The sequence below is a fragment of the Choloepus didactylus genome, chromosome 16 (genome assembly GCF_015220235.1).
Source record: "Choloepus didactylus isolate mChoDid1 chromosome 16, mChoDid1.pri, whole genome shotgun sequence".
Taxonomy (NCBI): domain Eukaryota; kingdom Metazoa; phylum Chordata; class Mammalia; order Pilosa; family Megalonychidae; genus Choloepus; species Choloepus didactylus.
The window spans coordinates 60,620,658-60,646,837 of NC_051322.1; the positions used below are offsets into that span (position 1 = coordinate 60,620,658).

At 36.3% G+C, this 26,180-nt stretch overlaps 1 protein-coding gene across 4 annotated transcripts in view; it reads right to left on the minus strand.

Moving 5' to 3' along the window:
* YES1 (YES proto-oncogene 1, Src family tyrosine kinase) overlaps window positions 1-26,180 on the minus strand; it is a 121,670-nt gene that overhangs the window by 24,345 nt on the left and 71,145 nt on the right. For all 4 annotated transcript variants that reach the window (XM_037806015.1, XM_037806013.1, XM_037806012.1 and 1 more), the window contains 6 exons: window positions 25,603-25,702; window positions 22,955-23,053; window positions 21,511-21,614; window positions 21,270-21,419; window positions 19,734-19,889; window positions 19,370-19,549 (listed from right to left, as the gene is read on the minus strand). In XM_037806015.1, the coding sequence (XP_037661943.1) occupies window positions 19,370-19,549; window positions 19,734-19,889; window positions 21,270-21,419; window positions 21,511-21,614; window positions 22,955-23,053; window positions 25,603-25,702 (789 nt within the window). The remainder of the gene's footprint in view (window positions 1-19,369; window positions 19,550-19,733; window positions 19,890-21,269; window positions 21,420-21,510; window positions 21,615-22,954; window positions 23,054-25,602; window positions 25,703-26,180) is intronic.

Genomic DNA, 26,180 nt, shown 5'->3' on the forward strand with positions numbered 1-26,180 from the left:
ATTCTTACATTTACAGATTATCTCGTTTGTTCTGTTTCTCTAGAGAACCCTAACTAATAGAGCTTAGTACCAGGAGTGGCTCTTGAGAAACAGAATCTTAAAATGGGCATTTACAATTGGTTTTCAACTCTGATTAGATTCAAAGGCACTAATGACTCCATTTCCAATAATCAAGATGGTACTGACAGTCCATGGCGTGAGTTGGCAATGGAGATATGCAAAATACCACCATGTGATTCTCCTAATCACACTCTTATACGAAGCAAGGCTCTGGGTGACAGTGTTTTTGACACCTTAACACAGTTTTGCAGAGTAAAGAGGTGTAATGATGTTAGCTGGTTGCTCTTAGATATGCTGGATAAAGTTATGAGAAAGGGACGAGCTAAAGACTTCAAATTTGAAACTTAAGTCCCATATGACAGATGTAAAGGTTACTATGTGTGCCCTGAAAGAAAATCTTATTTCCTTTGGCTGCAGACTTGAGATTTCTGAAAACCAGACCCAGAGTCTCACTGTGCAAATAGCAGATTTATAATGTAAACTGAAATCTCAACCTCGCAGGGTGGCATTGATTGGAAAAGAATGGGATCCTGAAACTTGGGGTGAGGACATATGGATTGATAATAATGGCAGTGAGGCCACTGGAATCCTGGATTCTTTGCTAGATATACCTGCAATGGTCTGCCCTGAGGAAAAAGCCCCTCCCCCCAGCTCCAGTCTGCCCTGAGGAGACAGGTACCCAACCTTCAGCTTGCTTTGAGGAAACAACTTCCCAACCTCCAGTCTGCCCTGAGGAGCCTGCCATCCAACTTCCACCTAAAGAGATTAGATTAACCCTTCAGTGCCTGCTAAACCTATAATCACTTCCCCTGAGGAAGCAGCCCTCACTCCTACATCTGGAGAGATTAATCCTGTTTCAGGAGATGAAACTACAACGGAATGTCCTGAGGTGAATGGCTTGAGGGACTTCTAATTATTTTCATGACCCACCCCCACCACCAGTCTTTGCTTCAAGACCTGTAACTACAGTCCCAAAAGGCCCCGAAGGGTGAGATACAATGTGTTACCCGTGAGGAAGTAGGCTATACTCCAAAAGAATTGCATGAGTTTTCCAACATACAGACAGAAATCAGGGGAATATGTATGGGAATGGGTATTAAGGGTGTGGGATAATGGTGGAAGGAATATTAAGTTGGATCAGGCTGAATTTATTGATACGGGGCCACTAACCAGAGATTCTGCATCCAATGTTATAGCTCAAAGGATTAGAAAGGGCATTACCAGTTTGTTTGGGTGGTTGGCTGAAACATGGATCAAAAGGTGTCCGACATTACCTGAGGTTGAAATGCCAGAACTGCTCTGGTATAATGCAGAGGGGATTCAAAGGCTTAGAGATTGGAATGTTAGAAAGGATTTATCATGGAAGACCTTCTCACAGACCTCTGGAGTGTTCCAGAGGACACATCTTTTACCAGTAACTGTGCATTGGGGAAAAGGAAATCAAGTGTAAGAGTCAATGTCACGCAAGGCCTTGCACCCTATTCTGGAGGGATTTAGTGTGTTTCCAGCTGTACACAGGACAGCTGAGTATTGTTAGGTGAAATACATGTCTGTTATTGTGCTCTACTTAGAGATAAAGTATGATTTAAGGTGATGTGTGTAACTGCCAAGTTGACAAGGGGTGAACTGTGATGGTTAGATTCACGTGTCAACTTGGCAAGGTGATGGTGTCTGGTCAAGCAAGCACTGGCGTAACTGTTAACTGGAAGGACATTCGTGGCTGGCTGATAAACTAGAAGGCTGGTTTATTGAATCATCAGTCAATGGACTGCACCTGTGACTGATTACATCAACAAAGGGTGTGTCTTCCTCAATGAGAGAATTCAATCTGCTCGATTTAATCCAATCAGTTGAAGACTTCTAAGGGAGAAAGAGAGAGGACCGTCGCTTCTTCTTCAGTTAGCCAGCGAAGCCTTTCCTGAGGAGCTCATCGAACACCTTTATCAGAGTTGCCAGTTCGCTGCCTGCCCTACAGAATTAGGACTCACGCATCCTGCCCTATGGAATTTGGACTTGTGCATACCCACAGTTGTATAAGACACTTTTATAATATCATAGATTTATAGACATCTCTTGTTAGTTCTGTTTCCCTAGAGAACCCTAACTAATACAACCATATATGCAAATGAATAAATAATATACAGTATTAAAAAAGAATTATTGGAGACAGTGCTATCACTAAGACAGTAGAGTGAGATGCTTCAAGGTTTCGTTCCTCCACAGACGCTTTAAACAAGCAAAACAACTGGTAGAATCATCTTTCTCAGAGCTCTGTAAAACAGTCAAAGCAGTGAGGAAACAGATGAACACTGAATCAAGAAAAAGGCAACTTAAAACAATAGGAAAACCCTGTGGCTCTCTTGCTGACCCTGACTCCCTACCCTCACTCCCTCCCTGGCTCAGTGCCCAGAGAGCACTCTCAAGTTTCCAGTCCAGAGGAAGAAGAATGAGCCCTATGCATATAGTAGGATGCATGTATGCCTGTGACAATCTGTTTGATAGTATCCAGAAGGACTGAACCTGGACACTTGTTGCAGGCTTGCCGTCTGAGAACTTGGCCTGTGCATAGAGGCAGCTCGGAGGGCAGCTAGAACACTACAGGAGAATAGTCAAATCACAGGACAAAGGACGGTGTGCTTTGGTTCATACAGCGTAGTATCCAAGAATGGGAGGAAACAATATTTCCTATGGAAAAGGGACATTCGGATCCATGTTGTGCTGGTTTGTATATATTATGTCCCCCAGAAAAAGCCATATTCTTTAACGTAATCTTGTGGGGGCAGACATATTCGTGTTGATTAGGCTGGAACCTTCTGACTGAATGTTTCCATGGAGATGTGACCCACCCAACTGTGAGCGACTCCTTTGATTAGGGTGTGACCTCTTGATTGAATGTTTCCATGGAAATGTGGCCCGACCCATTCAGGGTGGGTCTTAATTAGTTCACTGGAGTCCTAGAAAAAAAGCTCACAGAGGGACCTCAGAGCAACTGAGAGTGACATTTTGAAGAGGAGCCGCAGCTAAGAAAGGACAAAACGCCCCAAGAACAACATTTTGGAGAATGCCATTTTGAAACACAACCTGGGAGCAAGCAGACGCCAGCCACATGCCTTCCCAGCTAACAGAGGTTTTCTGGACGTCAATGGCCATCCTTCAGTGAAGTTACCCTATTGTTGATGCCTTACCTTGGACCCTTTATGGCCTTAAGACTGTAACTTTGTAACCAAATAAACCCCCTTTATAAAAGCCAATCCATTTCTGGTGTTTTGCAAAACAGCAACATTAGCAAACCAGAACACATGTAAACAGGGAATTTCAAGACACAAGATGAGAAAGGGCTGGGGAGGACCCTATGCTGTTACCTTGGGCTGTTACTTAAACTCACTGTTAGGCAAGTTAAGCTATAAAGCAGAGGCTCTGTATAGGCCAATACGCAAAGACTGGAAAAGGTGTTTCATTTTGTTAGCTCCTAGCATTCAAGGAAATCTCTGTCACAACCCCAGTTGGACATGAGTTTGGGAACAAATGCCTCAGAGACTAAATTCCAGAGATGAAACATTAAAAAAAAAATCAAAGTGTTCAAATTAGAAGACTTACAAAGAAACAGAAAATGATGGCTCACACAAAGGAGCAAGGTAAAGCATTAGAAACCATCAATGAGGAACACCAGAGCTTGGACATACCAGACAACGACTTTAGAATAATTATCTTAAATATGATAAAGAGCTAAAGGAAAACATGACAAAGAACTAAAGAAAATCAGGAAAACCAAAAGGAAAGTTCAATAAAAAGACAGAGATCATAAAAAGGAACCAAATAGCAATATAAGATCTGAAGATCACAGTAAGACCCTCATATTTTATGTATTGATAGACATAAATAGTTAGCAATTGATAAATCTGGATATAAGGTAAACAGGAGTTCTTTGTACTACTTTCTCAACTTTTCTATAGCTTTAAAATTATTTCCAAATAAAAGTTAAAAAACCAAACAACTCTTTCAATGTTGAGAGGATTATAAAGCAACATACATGGAAGCATTAAGTGTTCAAGGAGCATGATATATGTAACCTACTCTCAAATGACTGGAAAATAGACAGGCAGATACACAGACAGATAGACTGATATAACAAATGTGGCAAAGTGTTAACAGTTGGTAAGTCTGGGTATGCAGGCGGAGGTTATACTAGAGTTTCTTGTATTGATTTTGTATTATTTTTGCTACTGTTTCATAAGTTTGAAATTATTTCAAAACTAAAAGTTTAGGGAAAAAAAGGAATTATTGTACAAACTACAGTAGTAGTAGTGGATATGGTTAGTCCTATGGAGAAGTCAGAAAGGGCTTCACAGTGGAGATGCATCTTAAAGGAAGAATGAAGAGAAACAGAATTTCAGAAAGAGAAAGAACAAGAAAGAAGGCAAGAAAGAAGGAATGAAATAGTAGAATAAGTTCAGTGAAGTTAAGGTAGCCATTTCTATGTAGGAACATAAGCCACAAAGATGGGAACTGATGCAACTAAGGCTGCAGAGGAAGGAAAGAGTCAGAAGATAGAAGGCAATGAATAAATGGACTTTATCCTTTATATATGAAGTATTTTAAGTTGAGAAACAATATAATCAGATTTCTGTTGAGAAAGGAAATACTCCAGTACTGAAGAGTGAAACTGAGGTGATAGGTCAAAAATACACAAAAGGAGTAATTTAAAAAGTTACTGCAATAGTCTAGGAGAAAGACTATTACTCCTCAAATAAAGCAATGGCAGTGGGAATGGAGAGAAGGAAAAATGTTCCAGAGTGATTTAATAAACAGGATCAACAGAACTTAATGAACTATTACATAAGGGAGTAGTAAAATGAAATTGTCAGTGATGATCTTAGGTTTCGGCTTGGGTTTTGATGGATGGTGTGTCATTAACAGGAACAGGGTATAAAGGGGGATGCTGGGTTGTTGGGAGATGAAGAATTCCAGTTTGTTGACTCTGAATATTTCTGGGATATCCAGGTATCTAAAAGACATCTGGACTTGAATACATGGGTCAGAAGACAGGCTGGAGTTACAATATTAAACAGGCTGAAGAATAAAGCCACAGAAATGAACGAGAGCACCCAGGTTGAGTATATAGATTAAAAGTACTCAAGGAGTAGGCAGGAAAAGAAGAGTCAGCAAAGTTAACTGCGAATGAAATGTCCAGAAAGCAAGAAAACTGTGGTATCCCTGAAACCAAGGATGTAAAGAGTTTAAAGAATATCATTTTACCAGTGCCAAGCACTGGAGAGATGAAAATTAACCATTATTAATTTAGTTAATCAGTTGATCACTGATGATCCTTGCCAGGACAGTTTTACTAGAACATTGTGGGTTAAAGAGCAAATGGATGCTTTGTTTGAAATGTTGTGGGGTTTTTTTGGTGGTTGTTTGCCTGTTTGTTTTTAATTTTTAGATAAACAAAGTTAAAAAATTGAAAAAAAATCAGTAGAAAAATGGGAGTAAAAACTAAATGACAAATAGGGTGGGATGGGGGGATGGTTTGGGTATTCTCTTTTCACTTTTATTTTTTATTCTTATTCTGATTCTTTCTGATGTAAGGAAAATGTTCAGAAATAGATTGTGGTGATGAACGCATAACTATATGATCATACTGTGAACAGTTGATTGTATACCATGGATGACTGTATGGTTTGTGAATATATTTCAATAAAACTGAATTAAAAAAAAAAAAAATAAATAAAAAATAAAAAAAAATAAAAAATAAAAAAAAATAAAACCAAAAAAAAAAAAAAAAAAAAAAAAAAAGAGCAAATGGAATAAAGAACCCCTAAAAATCGCTAAGAAAGAAGCTAGCAACCTAACAGGAAAAACAATCCAAAAGATGTTTATAGGCAATTCACAGGAAAACTAGAACAGCCCATAAACATGTGAAAAGACACTCAAATCAGGGAAATATGAAGTAAATGAAATACAAAAACACACCACTGGACCAGCAAAATTTTCATAGAATACCAAGTGTTACAGAGACGTGGAAAAATGGGAATTCTCAAATACTGCTAGAGGGAAGACAAATTAACAATGACCACTTTGGAAAATATTATGGTAATACCTTTAGAACAAAGCTGAAGATACGGGTATCCCATGAACGTACAATTCCATTTTTAGGTATATACCTTAGCAGTTCTCAAATTTAGGGAGCAACACAATCACCTGGGGGACTTGCTGAAACACAGATTGGTGAGCCTATCCTTAGAGTTTGCATTTCTGACAAGTTTCTGGGTGATGCTACTGCTACTGAGACCCAATGCCCTAGTGAGACTTGTGCATATGAGCAAAAGGGGAGTACAAGGATATTCACTGCAGCACTGTCTGTAACAGTGAAAAACCCAAGTATTCCTTAGGAAAGGAGTGGGAAAATAAATAGTGGTATACTCATATAGAATCTCATTCAGCAGCTAAGTGTTTGAACTAGATTTTCCCTTATCCACATGAACAAATCTCAAAAACATAATGTTGAGTGAAAATAAAGCTAGTTAGAATTTATGGAAGCTAAAAACATAAAAATACTCTTAATAAGCAAATATGTATATTACTGACACCAACTTTGAAACTGAGGTAGTTACCTCTGAGGCACAAGTAGGAGAATGGGCTTAAGGAGGGGTACAAATAAAGATTCGATGTACCTTTAATATTTTGTTTTCTTAGTAGAATGATCTGAAGCAAATACGGCAAAATATTAACATTAGTTAAATTTGGGTGGAAGAGACAAGGGTATTAGAGCATTCTTGGTTTGTCTGAAATATTCCATAATTCTTAAAAAAAAGTACCCCATGAAAACAGTTGACACATTAAATAAACTGACTAGCTTTAAAAAGAGCAAATGGCTGGTTAGGAAGTGTAGACAGGGAGCATTATTTTTTTAAAAAATCTTGACCATAAAAGGAACAAGATAAAGCAGGAGGTGAAAAGCAAATGTTAGGACCAAGGGAAGGTGTTTTTCTTTTTAAATGTAAGGGAGAATCGAGAATGCAGGTAGAAGAATTGGCCTTGAACAGAAGGGACCATGCTTTTTCTCAGTCCACAAGACAGACTGATGTCAGTCAGATTCTACCTGACAAAGCAGAACACATAAAAGAAGTAGAAGACACAGTCCTTTGTTTTTTTAGAATCTAGACAGGGTGCCCTGACCAATACACTAAATAGAACATCATTCATTAAAACAATAGATAATAGTTTTTTAAAACAGAGCTAAATTTGCAGAGCACAGAAATACAGGATTGAAATTTGTGTCTTTGACCTATAACCAATCACATCAAATTCCCCCAAACATTTTTTATATCCATCTATCACAGAAGGTTTTTGGAACATATCCACTCACTCAAAGATTAATAAGTAATACAATGGCTTCTAAACTCTCTCCATTCCTCTAGCTCAAGGGTACTTAACCTTTTTTGGTTCAAAGATCTTTTTGAGAATCTGGTGAAACTTATGGGCTCTTACCACAGAAATATACATAAATATGCAGTTCACACATAACTTCTGAGGAAGTTCATGGACCCTCTGAAGCCCATCTACATGCCTGGCAGAGAGTAGATACTTAATAAATAATAGTGACATCAATTCAAAGCAGCCTTTCAGTTGGTCTCATGTACTTCTCCAGCCTCACTGCCAACAATTTACCTTTCTGTACTTGACACTCTTCACAAACTGGTTTACTTATATGGCCTCACACAGGTTTTATGTATGCTTTCTAACACCCATGCTTCTGTTTACTGTCTTGTCATATGCTCTCAGCTCTAAGGAAATACCCTTCCCTTCCTTTTACCCATCCATATCCTTCATAACCTTCAAGTCTGACTGAATACTTGCCTTTTCCACTAATTTTTCTCTACCTATTTCAGCCTGTCATCTCTTCCTCAATTTCTAACATATTTACTGAATGTATCAGATACCTGGTAATTCTTTATGCTTTGGGCTATGGGTGTTTTTCTTTTTTGTTTCGTTTTTTGCTTATAATAAGCTGTAATTTACTTTTTAAAAAATAATTTATTAAAAAATGTACAGATATTGCCAAATATACCCTGGGGGTCAAAACTGCTCCCAGTTGAAAAACACATGTTTAAAACAAAATTTATGCAAAAACCGTAACTGACTTAAGTACGTTTTGCAAGGGGAGGTAAACTTGTCTTTTTTTTTTTTTTTTTTTTCCATTTTACATACTAAATGGTTATTATTTGGAGGCCAGAACTGTCTACCCTGGCAGTTCTTTTGGCCATTAAGGGAAGCAAATGGAAAAAAAGCTCCTTCCTCACTCAGTTGCAACTGTTAGTACTACAGTTTCATTGAGCTACAAATGTTGTTTTGGTCACAAACACATCAAATAGTTCAGTGTATATGAGCTTATTCAACAGGTGTTTCCGTATTTGGACTACTAAGATGATTCAAATGAAAAATGATTCTATATAAGAGGATAAGCCATGAAACCAAGGCAGTTGTTTTTTTTTGTTTGTCTGCTCATCTTCATCTTTTCTCCAAAGGAATATGAGATGAATGTATCTAAAATAATTATTCAGTTATCTGATGGTAATAATTCAGTGATATTTTATTATGCTGCTGTATTTTAAGCTAAAAAACATATCTTGTAAAATTTATTTATTTTTAATATGTTTCTTTAATTTTTTTAGAGAAGTTGTTGGTTTACAGAAATATCATGCATAAAATATACTTTCCATAAACCATACCACCCAAGTAACACCTTGCATTAGTGTGGTACATTTGTTACAACTGATGAAAGAATATTTTTGTAATTGTACTATATTAACTATTGTTCATGGTTTACATTAGGGTTCACTGTGCTGTATAGTCCTCTGAGCTGTGCTTTTTTTTTTTTTTTTTTTTTCAAATTCTAGGAACATATACACAACTTAAAACTTTCCCTTTTAACTACATTCAAACACATAATTCAATGCTGTTAATTACGTTCACAATGTTTTGCTACCAACATCATTATCCTTCAAACCAAACAGAAGCTCTGTACAAGTACCTGTCCAAGTCCCTGCTTTCATTTCTTTTGGGTATATACCTAGGAATGGGATTGCTGGGTCATTTGGTAATTCTTATGTTTAATTTTCTGAAAATGTTTTCCACAGTGGCTGTACCATTTTACTTGCTACCAACGATGTACAAGGGTTCCTATTTTTCCACATCCTTGCCAATAACTGTTATTTTCATATTTTTTAGTAACAGCTATCCTAGTGGGTGTGAAGTGGTATCTCATGGTAGTTTTAATCTGCATTTCTCTAATCGCTAATGATGTTGGCACATCTTTTCATATACTTATTGGTCATTTGAATATCTTCTTTAGAGAAATGTCTACTCAAATCCTTGGCCAATTTTTAAAGTGGGTTGTCTGTCTTTTTGTTATTGAATTGTAGTTCTTTATACATTCTGGATATTAATCCTTATCAAATACATGGTTTCCAAATACTTACTCCCCTTCTGTATGTTGTTTTTTTCACTTTCTTATAATGCCCTTTAATGCAGAAAAGTTTTAAATTTTGACAAAATCTATTTTATCTAATTTTTCTTTTGCTGCTTCTTTTTTTTTTTTTTAATGCAGTTTTATAGAGATATATTTGTTGCTTGTGCTTCTGGGGTAAAATCTAAGAATCCTTGCCTACTACAAGGTCCTGAAGACACTTCCTTATGTTTTCTTTTAAGAGGTTTACAGTATTAGCTCTGATTAAGGTCATTTTGCATGATGAGAGGTAGGGATCCAATTTCATTCTTTTCTAAGTGGATTTCCAGTTGTCCCAGCACCATTTATTGAAGAGATCATTCTTTCCCCCATTGAACGGACTTGGCACCCTTCTTGTAAATCAAATGGCCAAAGATGTGAGGATTTATCTCTAGACTGTCAATTCTATCCCATTGGTCTATATGTCTATATGTCTAGCCTTATGCCAGTACCATACTGCTTCAATTACTATTTTACTATAGTCTGTAGTGAATTTTGAAATCAGGAAATGTGAGTCCTCCAACTTTGCTGTTCTTTCCCAAGACTGTTCTCGCTATTTGGGGCCCCTTGCAATTCCATATTAATTTGAAGATCAGCTTTTCCACGTCTGCAAAAAAAAAAAAAAAAAAAAAGCTGCTGGAATTTTAATAGGGATTGCACTGAATTTGTAGATTGCTTTAGGCAATACAGACATCTTAGCGATATTAATTTTTCCAATCGATGAACACAGAATATCTTTCCATTTATTTAGATCCTCTTTAATTTTTCAGTAATGTTTTGTAGTTTTCAGTGTATAACTCTTTCACCTTCTTGGTTAAATTTATTCCCAAGTATTTTGATATTTTAGATGCTATTGTTAATGGAATTGATTTCTTGATTTCCTTTTTCAGATTGTTCCCTGGTATACAGAAACCCTACTGACTTCTGTGTTTATCTTGTATCCTGCAAGTCTGCTGGATTCGTTTATTAGTTCTAGTAACTTTCTTGTAGATGTTTTGGGACTTCCTATATATAGGATCAAATTAACATTTGATTTTGGTCCTAACACATAGTCTGTTGTGGAAAATGTTCCATGTGCCCTTGAGAGGAATGTATATTCTGCTATTGTTGGGTAAAGTGTTCTGTTTGTATCCATTAGGTCTAACTGATTAACAGTGTTATTCAACTACTTTATATTTCCTTATTTATCTACTGTTTAGATGTTCTATCAATTATTGAAAGTGGTGTATTGAAGTCTCCAATTATTATTGTAGAACTATCTATCTCTCCCTTCAATTCTGTCAATTTTTGCCTCACATTTTGTAGCTCTGTTACGAGGTGCATATATGCTTATAATTAATCGTATCTTCTTGTGGGATTAAACATTTTATCAATATATAATTTCCTTCTTTGTCTCTTGATATCTTTTTTGACTTAGAGTCTATTTTATTTGATAATAATGTAGCCAATCCAGCTACCTGTTGCTTACTGTTTGCATGGAATATTTTTTTTTCACCCTTTTCCTTTCAATTTCTTTGTGTCTTTGTACCTAAAGTGAGGCTCTTGTAGACAGCATACAGACGGATCATGATATTTCATCCAATCTACCAATCTCTGCCTTTTAATAGTGGAGTTTAATCCAATGCTATTTAAAGTAATAACTGAGAAGGAATGATTTACTTCTGCCATTTAGCTATTTGTTTTCTGTATGTCTTATAGATTTTTTGTCATTTTTTTTGTATTTATTTCCTTTTTTTGCACCGTTTTGATTCCCTTTTTACCTTTTCTCTATATTTTTAAAGATATTGTCATAGTAATTACTTTTGTAATTATGATGAACATCTTAAAATAACAACCTAGTTCGACTAGTGTTAATCTAGTTTCAGCAGTATAAAAACTCTATTCCTATATATCTACATTCCTCCCCTTTTATATTGTCATTTTCTCATATTACATCTTTATACATTATATACCCATTAATATACATTTAAAATGTTATTTTACATATTTATCTGCTAAGTCATATGGGAGTAAGAAGCAGTTGCATATCCAAAGTACAATAATACAGAAGATTATATTCACCTACGTAGTTACCTTTACCACTGTTCTTTATTCCTCTTATGGCTTTGAGTTACTGTCTAGTGTCCTTTTGTTTCAGTCTGAAGGGCTCCCCTTAGCATTTCTTGTAGGATAGGTCTTCAGGTAATGAACACTGTTGGGAATCTGGTAATGAACTCTTTCAGCTTTTGTTTACCTGTAAATATCTTAACTTCTTCATTTTTTAAAAATTTTACTTCATTTAAATTTTATTGAAAAATTAAAAAAAATCTCACATACATTACAAATCACCACCTTAGAACAAAACAAAGCAATTTTAAGAAAAGCAAATAACCTAAAATAACTACATGGTTTCTATTGAGGTCCACATTTGCTCTAATGTGGTATCTTCAATGCAGTACACTGAAGATTTCCAGTATTGTAATCTGTACTGTTCATTCAGGTCATGTATTTCTTTTTTTTTTTTCTTTTTTTTTTTTTTTTTTAATTTTTATCGAGATTGTTCACATACCATACAATTATCGAAAGATCCAAAGTGTACCATCAGTTGCCCCCGGTACCCTCAAACAGCTGTGCATCCATCACCACAATTAATTTTTGTTCAATTTTTAGAAACTTTTCATTACTCCAGACAAGAAATAAAGCAAAAGACGGAAAAAGAAAGAAAAGGAAACTCGAATCCTCCCATATCCCTAACCAACCCCCCTCAATTGTTGACTCATAGTGTTGGTATAGTACATTTGCTACTATTTATGAAAGAACACTGAAATACTACTAACTGTAGTATATAGTTTGCAATAGATATATATTTTTCCCATATGCCCCTCTATTATTAACTTCTAGTTGTAGTGTCATACATTTGTTCTGGTTCATGGAAGAGATTTCTAATATTTGTACAGTTAATCATGGACATTGCCCACTACAGGTTTCAGTTTTATATATTCCCATTTTTTGACCTCCAACTTTCCTTCTGGTGATATATATGAGTCTGAGCTTCTCCTTTCCACCTCATTCATGCACCACTCAGCACTGTTAGTTATTCTCACATCTTGCTACCGACACCTCTGTTCATTTCCAAACATTTAAGTTCATCCTAGTAGAACATTCTGCTCATATTAAGCAACCGCTCCCCATTCTGTAGCCTTGTCCTATATCTTGGTACCTTATATTTCATGTCTATGAGTTCACATACTATAATTAGTTCCTATCAGTGAGACCCTGCAATATTTGTCCTTATGTGTCTGGCTTGTTTCACTCAGTATATTGCCCTCAAAGTTTCGTCATCAACCCAATTTTTTTTTTTTAAGATGGTTTTGTTCACATGCTGTGCCAGTTTGAGTGTATTGTGTCCCCCAAATGCCATTATCTTTGTGGTCTTGTGTGGGGCAGGCGTTTTGGTGATGGTTGGATTCGCTTGGAATGTGCCCCACCCAGCTGTGGGAGATGATTCTGATGAGATGTTCCCATGGAGGCGTGGCCCCACCCATTCAGGGTGGGCCTTTATCAGTGGAGCTATATAAATGAGCTGACTCGGGGGGGAGGAAAGGGAGTGCAGCTGTGAGTGACGTTTTGAAGAAGAGCAAGCTTGCTAGAGAGGAATGTCCTGGGAGGAAGCCATTTTGAAACCAGAACTTTGGAGCAGACGCCAGACACGTGCCTTCCCAGCTAACAGAGGTTTTCCGGACGCCATTTGCCATCCTCCAGTGAAGGTACCTGATTACTGATGTGTTACCTTGGACACTTTATGGCCTTAAGACTGTAACTGTATAGCCAAATAAACCCCCTTTTTATAAAAGCCTATCCATCTCTGGTGTTTTGCATTCTGCAGCATTAGCAAACTAGAACACATGCCATACATTCCATCCTAAGTAAATAATCAATGGTTCTCTGTATGGTCACATATTTATGTGTTCACCACCTTCACCACTATCTATATAAGGGCATCTACATTTCTTCCACAAGGCAGGAGGGAGAGTCAAAGAAGGTAGAGAGGCAAAAGAAAAAGAAAAGAGAAAGACAAAAAAAAATGGCAACTAGGAAACAGCAAAAGGAAAAATAACCTTAAATCAAAGTAGAGTAAAGAGTTAAACACCACCACCAATGTCAAGTGTCTAACACGCCTCCCCATCCCCCATTCTTACCTGCATTTACCTTGGTATATCGCCTTTGTTACGTTAAAGGAAGCACAATACAATGATTCTATTAGTTACAGTCTCTAGTTTATGCTGATTGCATCCCTCCCACAATGTCTCCCTATTTTTAACAACTTGCAAGGTTGACATTTGCTTGTTCTCCCTCGCAAAAGAACGTATTTGTACATTTTATCACAATTGTTGAACACTCTAGGTTTCACTGAGTTACACAGTCCCAGTCTTTATCTTTCCTCCTTTATTCTGGTGTCTCACATGCTCCCAACCTTCCTCTCTCAACCATATTCATAGTTATCTTTGTTCAGTGTACTTACATTGCTGTGCTATCATCTCCTAAAATTGTGTTCCAAACCACTCACTCCTGTCTTCTATCACTCTGTAGTGCTCCCTTTAGTACTCCTGTAGGACAGGTGTCTTGTTCACAACGTCTCTCATTGTCTGTTTGTCGGAAAATATTTTGAGCTCTCCCTCATATTCGAAGGACAGCTTTGCTGGATATAGAATTCTTGGTTGGCAGTTTTTCTCTTTCAGTATCTTAAATATAGCACAGCAGTTTTTGCTGAGATCTGCACATAGTCTTATTAAGCTTCCTTTGTATGTAATGGATTGCTTTTCTCTTGCTGCTTTCAGGATTCTCTCTTTGTCTTTGACATTTGATAATCTGAGTATTAAGTGTCTTGGCGTAGGCCTATTCATATCTCTTCTGTTTGGTGTACGCTGCGCTTCTTGGATCTGTAATTTTATATCTTTCATAAGAGATGGGAAATTTTCATTGATTATTTCCTCTATTATTGCTTCTGTCCCTTTTCCCTTCTCTTCTCCTTCTGGGACACCAATGATACGTACATTCTTGCACTTTATTTCGTCCTTAAGTTCCTGGAGATGTTGCTCATATTTTTTCTTTCTTTTCTCCATCTGCTCCTTTGTGTGTAGGCTTTCAGGTGTTTTGTTCTCCAGTTCCTGAGTGTTTTCTTCTTCCTCTTGAGATCTGCTGTTGTATGTTTCCATTGTGTCTTTTGTCTCTTGTGTTGTGCCTTTCATTTCCATAGATTCTGCTAGTTGTTTTTCTGAACTTTAGATTTCTGCCTTATGTATGCCCAGTGTTTTCTTTATAGCCTTTATCTCTTTTGCCAAATCTTCTCTAAACTTTTTGAATTGATTTAGCATTAGTTGTTTAAATTCCTGTATCTCAGTTGAAGTGTACATTTGTTCCTTTAACTGGGCCATAGCTTTGTTTTTCTTAGTGTAAGTTGTAGTTTTCTGTTGTCTAGGCATCTGACCTTCTAGATTACCCCAATCAAGTTTTCCCAGATAAGAATAGGCTCAGGTCACAGAAGTAGGAAATATTCAGTATCTGGTTTCCCTGATGGTTTTTCTCAGAGGATTGACACACCCTGTGCTTTTCTGCCCAGCAAGTGCACCTGTCAGCCTGTCACTGGCTAGTGTAAGAGGGTGTGGCCTGTGGCTCTCCTCCCCCAGGTTTTGGGGTCTGGTTCCAGTAAGGCAAACAGTGGAGCTGGGCCTCTCCCTTTCCTCTTGGGAAGCTATGCCCCCTCCAGAGAGGTCATCTGCATATCAGTAAGTTCTTTCTCTCTCTGACTCTGCTGGTCAAAGTGCTGCAATTTTAAAATTGCTGAGGCTCTCTTTACTGCAAAGCACTGAGGGCTGAAAATGGCTGAGGCTTTCTCCACAGAGAGAGAAAGGAACAGAAAGCTCCCAGATTCACCCATCAGACAGAGATAGCACCTGATCCTCTGTTCCCCATCCTGAGACAGCTATGTCCCCTGACTCTCCCAAGGTCAGTTGTCACGAAAAGCCTCTGTCTGTTTGTTGGGGATTCGCTGTCTGTATTGAGCAGTTAACATTAAAACCCCAGTTGGAGCTGGGCTGAGAGAGTGCTGCTCTCCAGCACTGCAAGGCTTCCGTGAGGGAGGGGCTCTCAGCTCTCGGCTCAGGTCCGCAGTTTTTACTTACAGATTTTATGCTGCGATCTTGGGCATTCCTCCCAATTCAGGTTGGTGGATGATAAGTGGACAGTCATGTTTGTCTCCCTGCACTTATTCCAGGCTGTTTACTAGTTTTTTGGTAGTTTATGAATTGTTCCAGAGGAGACTAACAGTCTTCCACTCCTCTCTATGCCGCCATCTTAGCTCCTCTTACCCCATGTATTTCTTAAGGGTCCTAGGTATTGCCGCACAGTCTTGTTTCTTTTTTCCTCACTTCTCCTCTGGGTACAAAGCCCTTACTTCGCATCCCTCATATCCACTTTCAAATATAGACATCTCTGCTAAACCTCAAGTGCAGAATCAGCTACTCTCCACACCAAGTGTTACTGAATCTTTCCCATTACTCCAAATAGGAATCCCTGTACTAAGGTGTGTCCAAAATACTGCAGGAAATCCCGGTGGTAAGAAACCTCAGGAAAGAAATCCCATGGCAGCTACAATCTGTGGAGGGAAGAGAGTGTGCCCAGGTTCCCAAAGCAGCCTAGAATCAACTTCTTCATTTTTGAAAGATGATTTTGCTGGGCAAAGAATTCTTGGTTAACAGTTTTTTCTTCAAGGACTTTAAATATGCCACCCACTGTCTTCTAGCGTCAATGGTTGCTGATGAGAAATCCACTGTTAATCTTACTGCAGATCCCTTATATGTGACAAGTTGCTCCTCTCTGTCTTTGGATTTTGACAATTTATGTGTAATGTGTTTGATGTAGATCTCTTAGAGTATATCCTTGGAGTTCATTGAGCTTCACAACTGTACATATATATGCCTTTTATCAAATTTGGGAAGTTTCTGGCCATTATGTCTTCAAATACTTTTTCTGCCCCTTTCTCTCTCACATCTTGTCTTTCTGGGACTCCACTGATACATATGTTGGTATGCTTGATAGTGCCCCACAGATCCCTCAAGCTCTGTTCATTTTTCTTTCAGCTCCTCACACTGGATAATTTCAATAGCTTTATCTTCAAGTTTGCTGATCCTTTCCTCTTCCTGTTAATATCTGCCATTGAATATGTTTAATGAGTTTTTTATTTCAATTAATGTACTTTATCGTGCTAGAATTTGTTTGGTTCATTTATGTAATGTTGATCTCTTTATTTTGTTCAATGTTTTCCTAATTTTCCTTAGTTCTTTGTATAATTCCTTTAGTTCAATGAACATAATTAAGGCAGTTGATTTAAAGTCTTTGAAAAATAGAGCCAATGAATGAGTTTCTTCAGAGATGGTTTCTGGCAAATTCTTTTTTTTCCTGTAACTGGGCCATACTTTCCTGTTTTTTGCTGTGTCTGTAAATTTTTTTGTTGGGAACTGGACATTCTGAGTATTATGTTTTTATCACTCTGGAAATTTAGTTCTACCACTCCTCTGGGATTGCTAGTTTTGTTTGTTGGTTTTGTTGTTATTATTGAGGGCTGGAGCCATCAATTTGTAAATTTTCCAAACTATTTTTGCTCCCAAATGGGGAATGGGAAGAAAAAAGGGGGTGGGGTGGGAGGTACTGCCTCTTTAAACTTCTCTGCCACTTTTGCCTGAGGAGGGTTGACACAATGGCTGCCCTCAGAGCCAGCCCCCTAGTGATCTGAAGTAGCTAATCAAAAGCAGTGATCCTCTCTCAAACCACACATCCTGGGATTTTATTTTGGAGGACCAGGTTTTTATAGCTCACCCTGGCACCAGCAAGCTGCACCAGAAGCCTGGGCTGCAGTCCCCACTGTTGCCTGCCACAGATTGGGATAATAATGGAAGGCTTCTAACAACTGGCTTAAATAAAATATGAAGGAAGAATAGTAGGTAGATTGGTCAAGAATTAGGGAAACCAAATTCCAAGCGAAGGAAATAACATGAACAAGACCATGGAACAAAGGGCCACAAGAAGATCTCTCTGAGAAGAAAATGGGTTTATGTTTGGGTAACTGAGGCAACGAGTTTGAACAGACTGCATAGAACCAACTGCTAAGCACCTGAATACCAAGGCAGAGAATCGCTGGGTTTCAAAATGAAAAGGGACTTTTGTATTCTTACATTCTAAATCTCCGTCCTGGAAATAATCCTAACTCAATGATTTGACAACACAGGTTTCTAACATGTTCTCCCATTAAATAATCCTTAAAATCAATACACAAAGATAAACAAACCATCAGCCTTACCCCCATTATGTTTCTTATGCTACCAATGTCTTTACTGAAACTTTCTCCTATTGTCCCTTTTCTTCCTTCTTCCTTTAGTTGATTCAATGTACTCTTTGAAAGAGAACATTTGTCAGTTATTTGTAGGAGAAATTCCTTCCAATGTGTTTTCCTTCTTGTCCACGTGTTTTAGGGCTTTAGGAATGTTTTGGCTATCAATTAATAGGCTATGTCAGTTCTTAACTTTTGGTTTCAGTCTATTTTGGGGAAGGAAAATTTCCTACACCAAATGGGTAGCTTGTAGTTGCCTGTGTCACCACTAGATGGAACTACATCATTAGCCAAGATTGACTACTGAAGAAGGTAACAACAGGAGTGGCTCAAAAGAGGAGATAAAAATTCAAGGTGGATAAAAAACTGGGCCTGTCATCATATTTGTTAACTTTAGAAATACAAGCAAATAACAACAAACTGCAGTGTTCACAGCAAGAGAGATATACTGTGTGTATACCTTTGTTTGGACCACTGAATACATGATCTTCTGTGGTTTCCTCCCAGAGTGAAATTATTATTTGGGGATGGTTTGGGGGACAATCAAAAGACTGAAAGTAAGGAATATACCATACCCTTCTTTCCCAACATCTAGTACAGATGCATGGCTCATAATGAACACTCATCAAATGTTTGCTGAATGAATGCATTTGGATTGTGGGTGAAAAACTGCTCTTGATTATGCCTCCCAAGTAATAGCTAGAAACTCAACATATATCCAACTAACCAAGGAACAATTCTGTCCAAGCTGGTTGACATTAATACCTACAGTGAATTAAGAATTAGTATATGGCGCAACTAAAAAAGAACCAAGGAAGATTATCAGAAAATATGACTGCCATTATTTACTAATTCCTATTCTAAAGCAACATTAGCATAGGGGAAAAGCAGGGGGGAAAGGCATCAATCTCCCCTCACCAATCCTGTTACTTAAGACCTAAGCTTGGGGTTTGGGGAAATGGAGAAATTTCAACAATGGTGAAAAGAAGACATTTCCAGAATCCTAAGCATGGGGATTATGTCCATATTAAAATGAGATAATTTCCTTAACTTTACCTGACTTCTTTGCTTTAGTACTAAAGATAACACCTATCTTTCTCATTGTATCATTTTAGTTAAATATGTACACTTTTTTTTCTCTTTCACTTTCCTACCTATTCCATTTCCTTTAGACAAATCTACTTTCAAAATAGTCTGCGCCCACCTAATTCTTTTAAATTTTCTATTATTCTCTAAATAACCGGAACTAATCACTAACTATCCCATTAAACAAATGTCAAATTTCCTCTTTTCAAATGTCTACATAAAAATCTTAACTTAGAAAACATTATACAGTAAAAATTTAAATGCATAAAAATGGAAATGAAGACTTGTTTAAAAAAATATATCAATGTGAATACTCTTAAGAATTACTGATCTGTTCAGGAATATGCACTTACCTTTTGACATAAATTCAGTGACAATGTAAATTGGCTCTTCAGAAACAACTGCATAGAGTGGAACAAGTTTATCATGTCTTAATTTCTTCATGATCTGAGCCTCTTGAAGAAAAGCTTCTGGCATCATTGTACCTGGTTTTAGTGTTTTAATTGCTACTTTTGTGGTTCCATTCCATGTTCCTAGAGAAGCAACACATTTTACTATTTTTATCTATATTGTAGGGGATTTTAGACCAAACATCAGTGAACAGCAGTTACTTTAAATATTTAGACATATTCTATTTTATCATAAATTGTGGTAATTTAATCTGTGGCTAAACATCACCAAAAAAAAAAAAAAAAAAAAAAAGTTCAGGCTTCTTACCCATCCATACTTCACCAAAACATCCTTGTCCTAGTTTAACCTCTAGTCGCAAAGATTCTCGAGGGATTTCCCAAGCATCTTTTGCTAGACCTTGAGTCTGGGGTTTCACAGTTGGACACACAGTTGTTAATTTATGGCATAAACCATCAGCATGCTCTAGATAAATGAATAGACTATACTGTAAAATTAATTACTTACAAAAATTAAGGTTCATATAATATATCACTGTTTTAAGAAGTTTAAATTGTAGTAATGTACTATCAGTTTTACTCTAAAAGCATACACAAAAAGGAAGTTGTATGTAAAAAGCAAAACATGAAGTATACATAAAAAGTGAAACATCCTGTTAAATATTTTTAAGTTATTATTTATTGAATACTTCTTTGTTCCATAATTGTGCCAATTCAGCACTTCATAAGTATTTCTCACATAAATGAGGCTTGGAAAACTTAAGCAACTTTCCCAAGGTCACACAGCTAGTAAACATGGAGATGGGATTCAATTACATGTCTGTCTGCCTCCAAAGTTGTGCTTTTGAACACTGTGTATTATTTCTTCCCAAAGAGCATGCTACCTTTAATTTTTATTTCTAACAGCCACTAATATAAGAGGCATAACAACAAAGAAAATGTCCTTCATTTAAAGGACCGATTTTTATAAAGGACTGATTTTATATACAAAGGCAGGGAACCCCAGATTCATAACAGTTTGACTTGTGAATCCTGCTTTTACAGCCTTTCTTATTGAGACATATTCCCTCCCACTCTCAACAAGTAACCACAAAACTCACATTCTAACAAGTACTGTTATTACAACTGATGCCATGGCCTGGTAACACTTGATGACTGTCAAGATTGATAGTGACTTTGATAGGGTCAGTTTGCAACTAGCTGTTGTTGAAGAAATTGTCATGGAAACTTCCTCTCTGCTAGTATTAATCATTTAAAGACTTTCAGATGCATTCATGTATCAAATTGGCAGTTAAAGTTTTGAGACATAAGACTCTAATATTGAATACCTTTCAAAAGTCCTTGAAAGACTGAAGAACATCCATAGTTGCTATGGGTTGATTTGTACTCTAGGAAGTCTTATGTGGTCTAGCCCATGTAAAGGAAGGAAACCCAAAAGAACATCTGGCATAGTTTTTTATTTAGTTTACCTACTTAATAGGTGTCCATAAATAAAACGTATGCTTTTATTTTCTTTGTAATTATTTTCACAATCTATCTTGGCATTTATACATGATAAAATGGAACTCCAATGTAAACACTATACCAGTTAGATAGTCAAATAAACAGTGATAGTCCGATTTTAGCATATCATTCAAGAACCCAATTCAGGTAGTAAGTCAAGTATTACTAATAAGTCAAGTATTACCTGTTCCTCATTTTTTAATCAGAATACAACAGATATTTATTGAGCATGTAGTATGTCTAAAGTACTGTGCTAAACACCTTAGAGAAATAAAGACATGGATTTTGTCCTCATAAAATAGAGCATGAGGAAATAATTTTTACCATTAAAATAGTCACCTACCTGTGTAGTGTTTCACTAATTTCTGCAGAGTATCAAATTGTGCTCTGGTTGTGATATAGTATCCACCATTGTCAAGCTTCCTAATTTTGTAGTGTTTCACATTGTCACCTCTTATCTCATCCCAATCACGAATAGAGAGGGAATAAGCACCTAGAGAAAAAATGAATACTTTTACTATATCTTTCTCAAAATACTGCCTATGAAAATTTTTATACTTACATTAATGTAACAGTTTTCATACCTTTAGTAGTTTCACTCTCTCTTACCAAGAAAATACCTCGTTGATTTCCAGGGTTCAGAAGTAATCTTTCAGCATCTTTTCTTCCCATTTTGCCAAAATACCATCTGGAAAAAAATGAACAGCACTTTGAGGTGGAAAGGTATAAGGGTCAGAAAAATTATACAGAAGTATCAATAACAATGGAGTAGGGTAGGGAGGATGAGAAAGAAGAGAGCAAAGCGTGCTAACTAAAATTTTTAAATTGATATCAGAAGTAGCTTAAAATACAGTAAAATACAATTAAAGAATTAATTTATTAAATAGGAATATTATAAAAATGAAAGTCAGAATATATTCTATCATAGTATTTCTATGTATTGACTACTCATTATGTCTCTGAATACCACCTGCCAGAAACAGGAACAGTAAAAAAGGAGAAGAAAAGGGAGCAATGACAGATGGATGCTTTCTGTTAGCAGCAGATGAAATATTAAGATGATAGGAGGAAGAATAGAAGTGCATCTCTGGAAACAGTGTATCATCTCTAGTCAATAAGATGCAAGTGTGCCATACCCATATTATTAGGAATTCTAAATTAGTTTGGGTCTTATTTAATAAAATTTTATGAATAAAAATGACAGTTTCTACTTCTGAGCAGAATAGTGGAAAGGACAAAAGAACAAAACATAAAGTAGTTAGGCACTATGTAACAAGTAATACAAGGCACTGTATTAATTGTTGTGATATGAAAATGAAGGGCATTTATGAATGCTGGACAAACTTAGTCTGGCCTAAAAGTATGCTTTGCCATTGAAGGGGAATTTTAAACATTTTATTTTGAAATTAATTCATACTTCAGAGAAGTTGCAAGAATAGTACATAGATGTCCCATATACCCTTCACCCAGGTTCCCCAACTGTTAACATTTTGTCACATTTGTTGTTTCATATATTCTGTCTCTTTATACATGTGCATGTATGTGTGTGCATATATTTTTTTTTTCAGAACCAACTAAGAGTAACTTGCAAACATGCTGAAATCATTGCCCCTACATAATTCAAAGTATACTTCCTAAAAGACAAGGACACTCTACTACATAACTACAGTATAATCACCTAAATCAAGAAATCATCACTGATACAATACTACAACTGAAGGTAAATGTTGGAGAGTGTGGAGAACGTAAAAAGGGTTAATATAATTCTAAAAACAAGTGAAATAAGAAAGGATGGAGACTAGGCATACCTTGTAGTATTATTAATGCAGATTCAATTATGATATTATTCTAAGTGAACACTATGACATTAATTATTAATTTTCAAGTAACATCTCCTATTAATATGATACATTATCTGTATTAAGACTGGCATGTAATTGTATGTGTGTAAAGCTGTGGCTAAGCCGAATGTGCACTATGACATTTTAAAAATCAAAAGAATTAATAAAATATGAAGTAATGCCTTACTCTTCTGCCTGAATGGAATCTGCTGGTGCTACATAATTGCTAGGGATATAACCATTCTTTCCTGTAGCAATTGATCTTGCTTCCCACCAGTCTCCTTCCCTGGAACACATAAAACAATAATCACCACAAGGTAGACTATTTCCCAAGATACAACGCATTGCAATGTTGTTTTGTATCTGAAGTAGGCAAGAGGTATTACTTTCATTTTTAATTTATGCATTAATTTGATCAGGAACTAGACTAAAGGAATAATATTGAAAAACAGTTTACATGATTTAAGGGAATAAAAGACTAAACAAAGCATAACTGTTCCAAACAAACAAAATAAATAATACATTAATTTTAGTTATAAAATCTCTTTTTTATATAAGTCTTTCAACCTAAGACAATAAAATAAACAGAATAAAGCAATTTGGGAGGTAAATCTTTCAAATTACTCAGATTCAAATGAATACTCTCTTTTTTAATAGCTTTATTGAGATATAATTTGCATACCATAAAATTCTCCCATTTAAGTAATACAATTTAGCGGTTTTTCGTTCTTTTTTATTGCCAAATGCCTTTCTTTTTAGCAGTGCATAAAACTGTAATGTCCTTTCGTAGCCATGTAGGGGAAAAAATCAGGATGCCATAACACTCTTATAGCCAAAATATTGAAGATTGGCAATAACAGGAAAATACTTTCTAGAATAACGTACATTTACAAAAATGTTATCGATAAATATCCAAATAAGACTAAAATTAAAGAACAATTCAGAACACGAGAACTATATGCAGTTTGTAATATAAAAGCCATAACTTCTCCAAAATTAATTTGAAAAGAGCAAATATCATCTCTTGTAAGATATATATATCTATATATATAAGATTTACTACTAAAGAGTAAATGTATTTTTTACTTTACCAGTGATAAGTACTGAAAACATATTGTCTAAACTGAAATTTTATAAATGCTTGAGATGAATTTGCTTCCTAGAAAATGAAATGTAAAACCTTTCAATAACACAAACAGTTACAAAATTTATCCCTGGTTTATAATTTCTTGGTATATATTGAGTACTTTAAGATATACAAACTGAAAACTTTGCACTTGATTCTGCTAAACATCCATTGATTCATTCAAACATTTATTGAATATCTATTAAAATGACAGACATTATGACACAGTATGCTCTAAACAGAGATAAAAAGATAGTGTCTGCCATCAAGGAATTTGCAGGCTAGAGCAGGGTTTTTCAACCCTGCATTATTGATACTTTGAGTTGGATAATTCTTTGTTTTGGAGTGCTGTCCTATGCATAGTGAGATGTTTAGCAGCATCCCTGAGTTTTAGTATATTCACAGAGTTGTGCAACCATCACCAAAATCAGTTTTAGAACATTTCCATCATGCCAAAAAGAAACCCCAAACTCATTAAGCAGTTACTCCCCCTGACACCTTCCTAGTCTCCCAGCTCTTGGCAACCACTAATCTACTTTCTGTAGCAGTCTGCGTCTGTGACAACCAAAAGTGTGCTCAGACATTGCCAAATATCCCCTGGGCGATTTTGCCCCAGGTTGAGAACCAATGGTCTAAAAGAATGGCAAGCAAGTGACAAATTATAATTCAAAATTGTGAAAAGAATTATGATTGAAATTTGCACAGGGTACCATGTGAACACATACAAGGAACACCTGATCCAGCACGAGGTGAGAGTTGGGTTGAACAAGAGGGGAACAATGTCAGGAAAGGCTTCCTTGAGAAAGAACATATGAGCTACATATAAGTGGAGTTAGCTAGTAGAAGAAAGATATGGAACAACAGGCAAGAAGTCACATTCCAGAAACAAGAAACAGTATGTGTGACAGCAGGGAGACAGTGAAAAACCCCAATGTATTCAGCAAATTGTAAAAACTTCGGTATGCCTAGAGTGTGGAGTGGAGAAACGGGGAAAATCACATAGTAAATTCTCAGTGACTTATGGTCATCATTATCGTTGATTTTGTTTTATTTTGAATGCAACTGGTAGTGACTAAGGATTTTAAAGCAGAGAGACATGATAGTATTTTATGTTCTAGAATGGTAACTGGAAGCAGATGGAAACAAGAATGGAAGGAAACATGGTTGGAAGCAAAGAGACCATGAATATATTATTTCAAAAGTTACAAAGTGGTTGCTAGGCCTGCTAATGAAATTATGGAATCTAATCAAATTTTCTAAGGTGGGCCACTGAATGACAAGAAGTACAAGAGTGAGATAAGAAAATAAGCAACTTATTTGGTCAGCATGGGATGCCTGAGCCAGCCTTTTTCCTTTGCTTCTTTAAGAGAAAGAGATTAGATCTTCAGTCATGTGGTAATTAGGACAAACAGGAACATAAAATTCTCTTTGTAAAGATTTTTTTTTTAAAGTTACGTATTTACACATATCTCTTCAATAACTCTTCTTTCTTAATCTCCACTGCTTATGGCAGGACCACAGCTGTACAATTTGTAGGAGTAGTAACTTCTGGCTGCAGCAGTAGCATTACACCATGTGTCTAAGGAAATCAAAAGGAGACCAGGAGGCAAAGACCAACCCCCTACCATTCCCATCTCCAGAACCTCAGTCAGAGTAAAGACCAGGTTTCTGCCAGTATTTCTCCCTCACAAAATATTCATAGCACTTACGTATTGTTAATTATCTGAAATCTTTCACCCTTCTTAAATGAAAGGTCTTCTGTAGTTCTAGCTTCATAATCATATAAGGCCACAAATACAGTAACACCACCTATCAGAGGAAAAGACCAAGGTAAATTACATAGGTAAATTTACAAAATAGGATACAAAAGACTAATGTCAGCAAAAAAAGCTTAATAAAAGTATGCTTCCTAGTCCCCAGAATCTATTTTTAGAAGTTGGGGCTTTGGGCAGCTGGAGTTTTCAAGGTAACAAGATCTTTTAAGACATTCCATGAAACAACTGTACTCCACAAATTCTAAAATTCTTTAGACCCACAGAAACACATTTAATTTTGATCCATAGAAGAAACAGCTCTGGCTTGAAAAGATAAATTTCGAATACATACTTTGGCAGGAAAAACACTAAGGAGCACTATAAACTACTGGCATTTTTCTGCCCAATTATTTATAAAGCAATGGGTGAACAATCTGTCCATAAGACTAGTCATTAACTGTGATAAATTCAGTTTCAGTAAGATTATTTAGTACCTACTTCACACATGTTTTTCTTAAGAAACTAACTGGTAT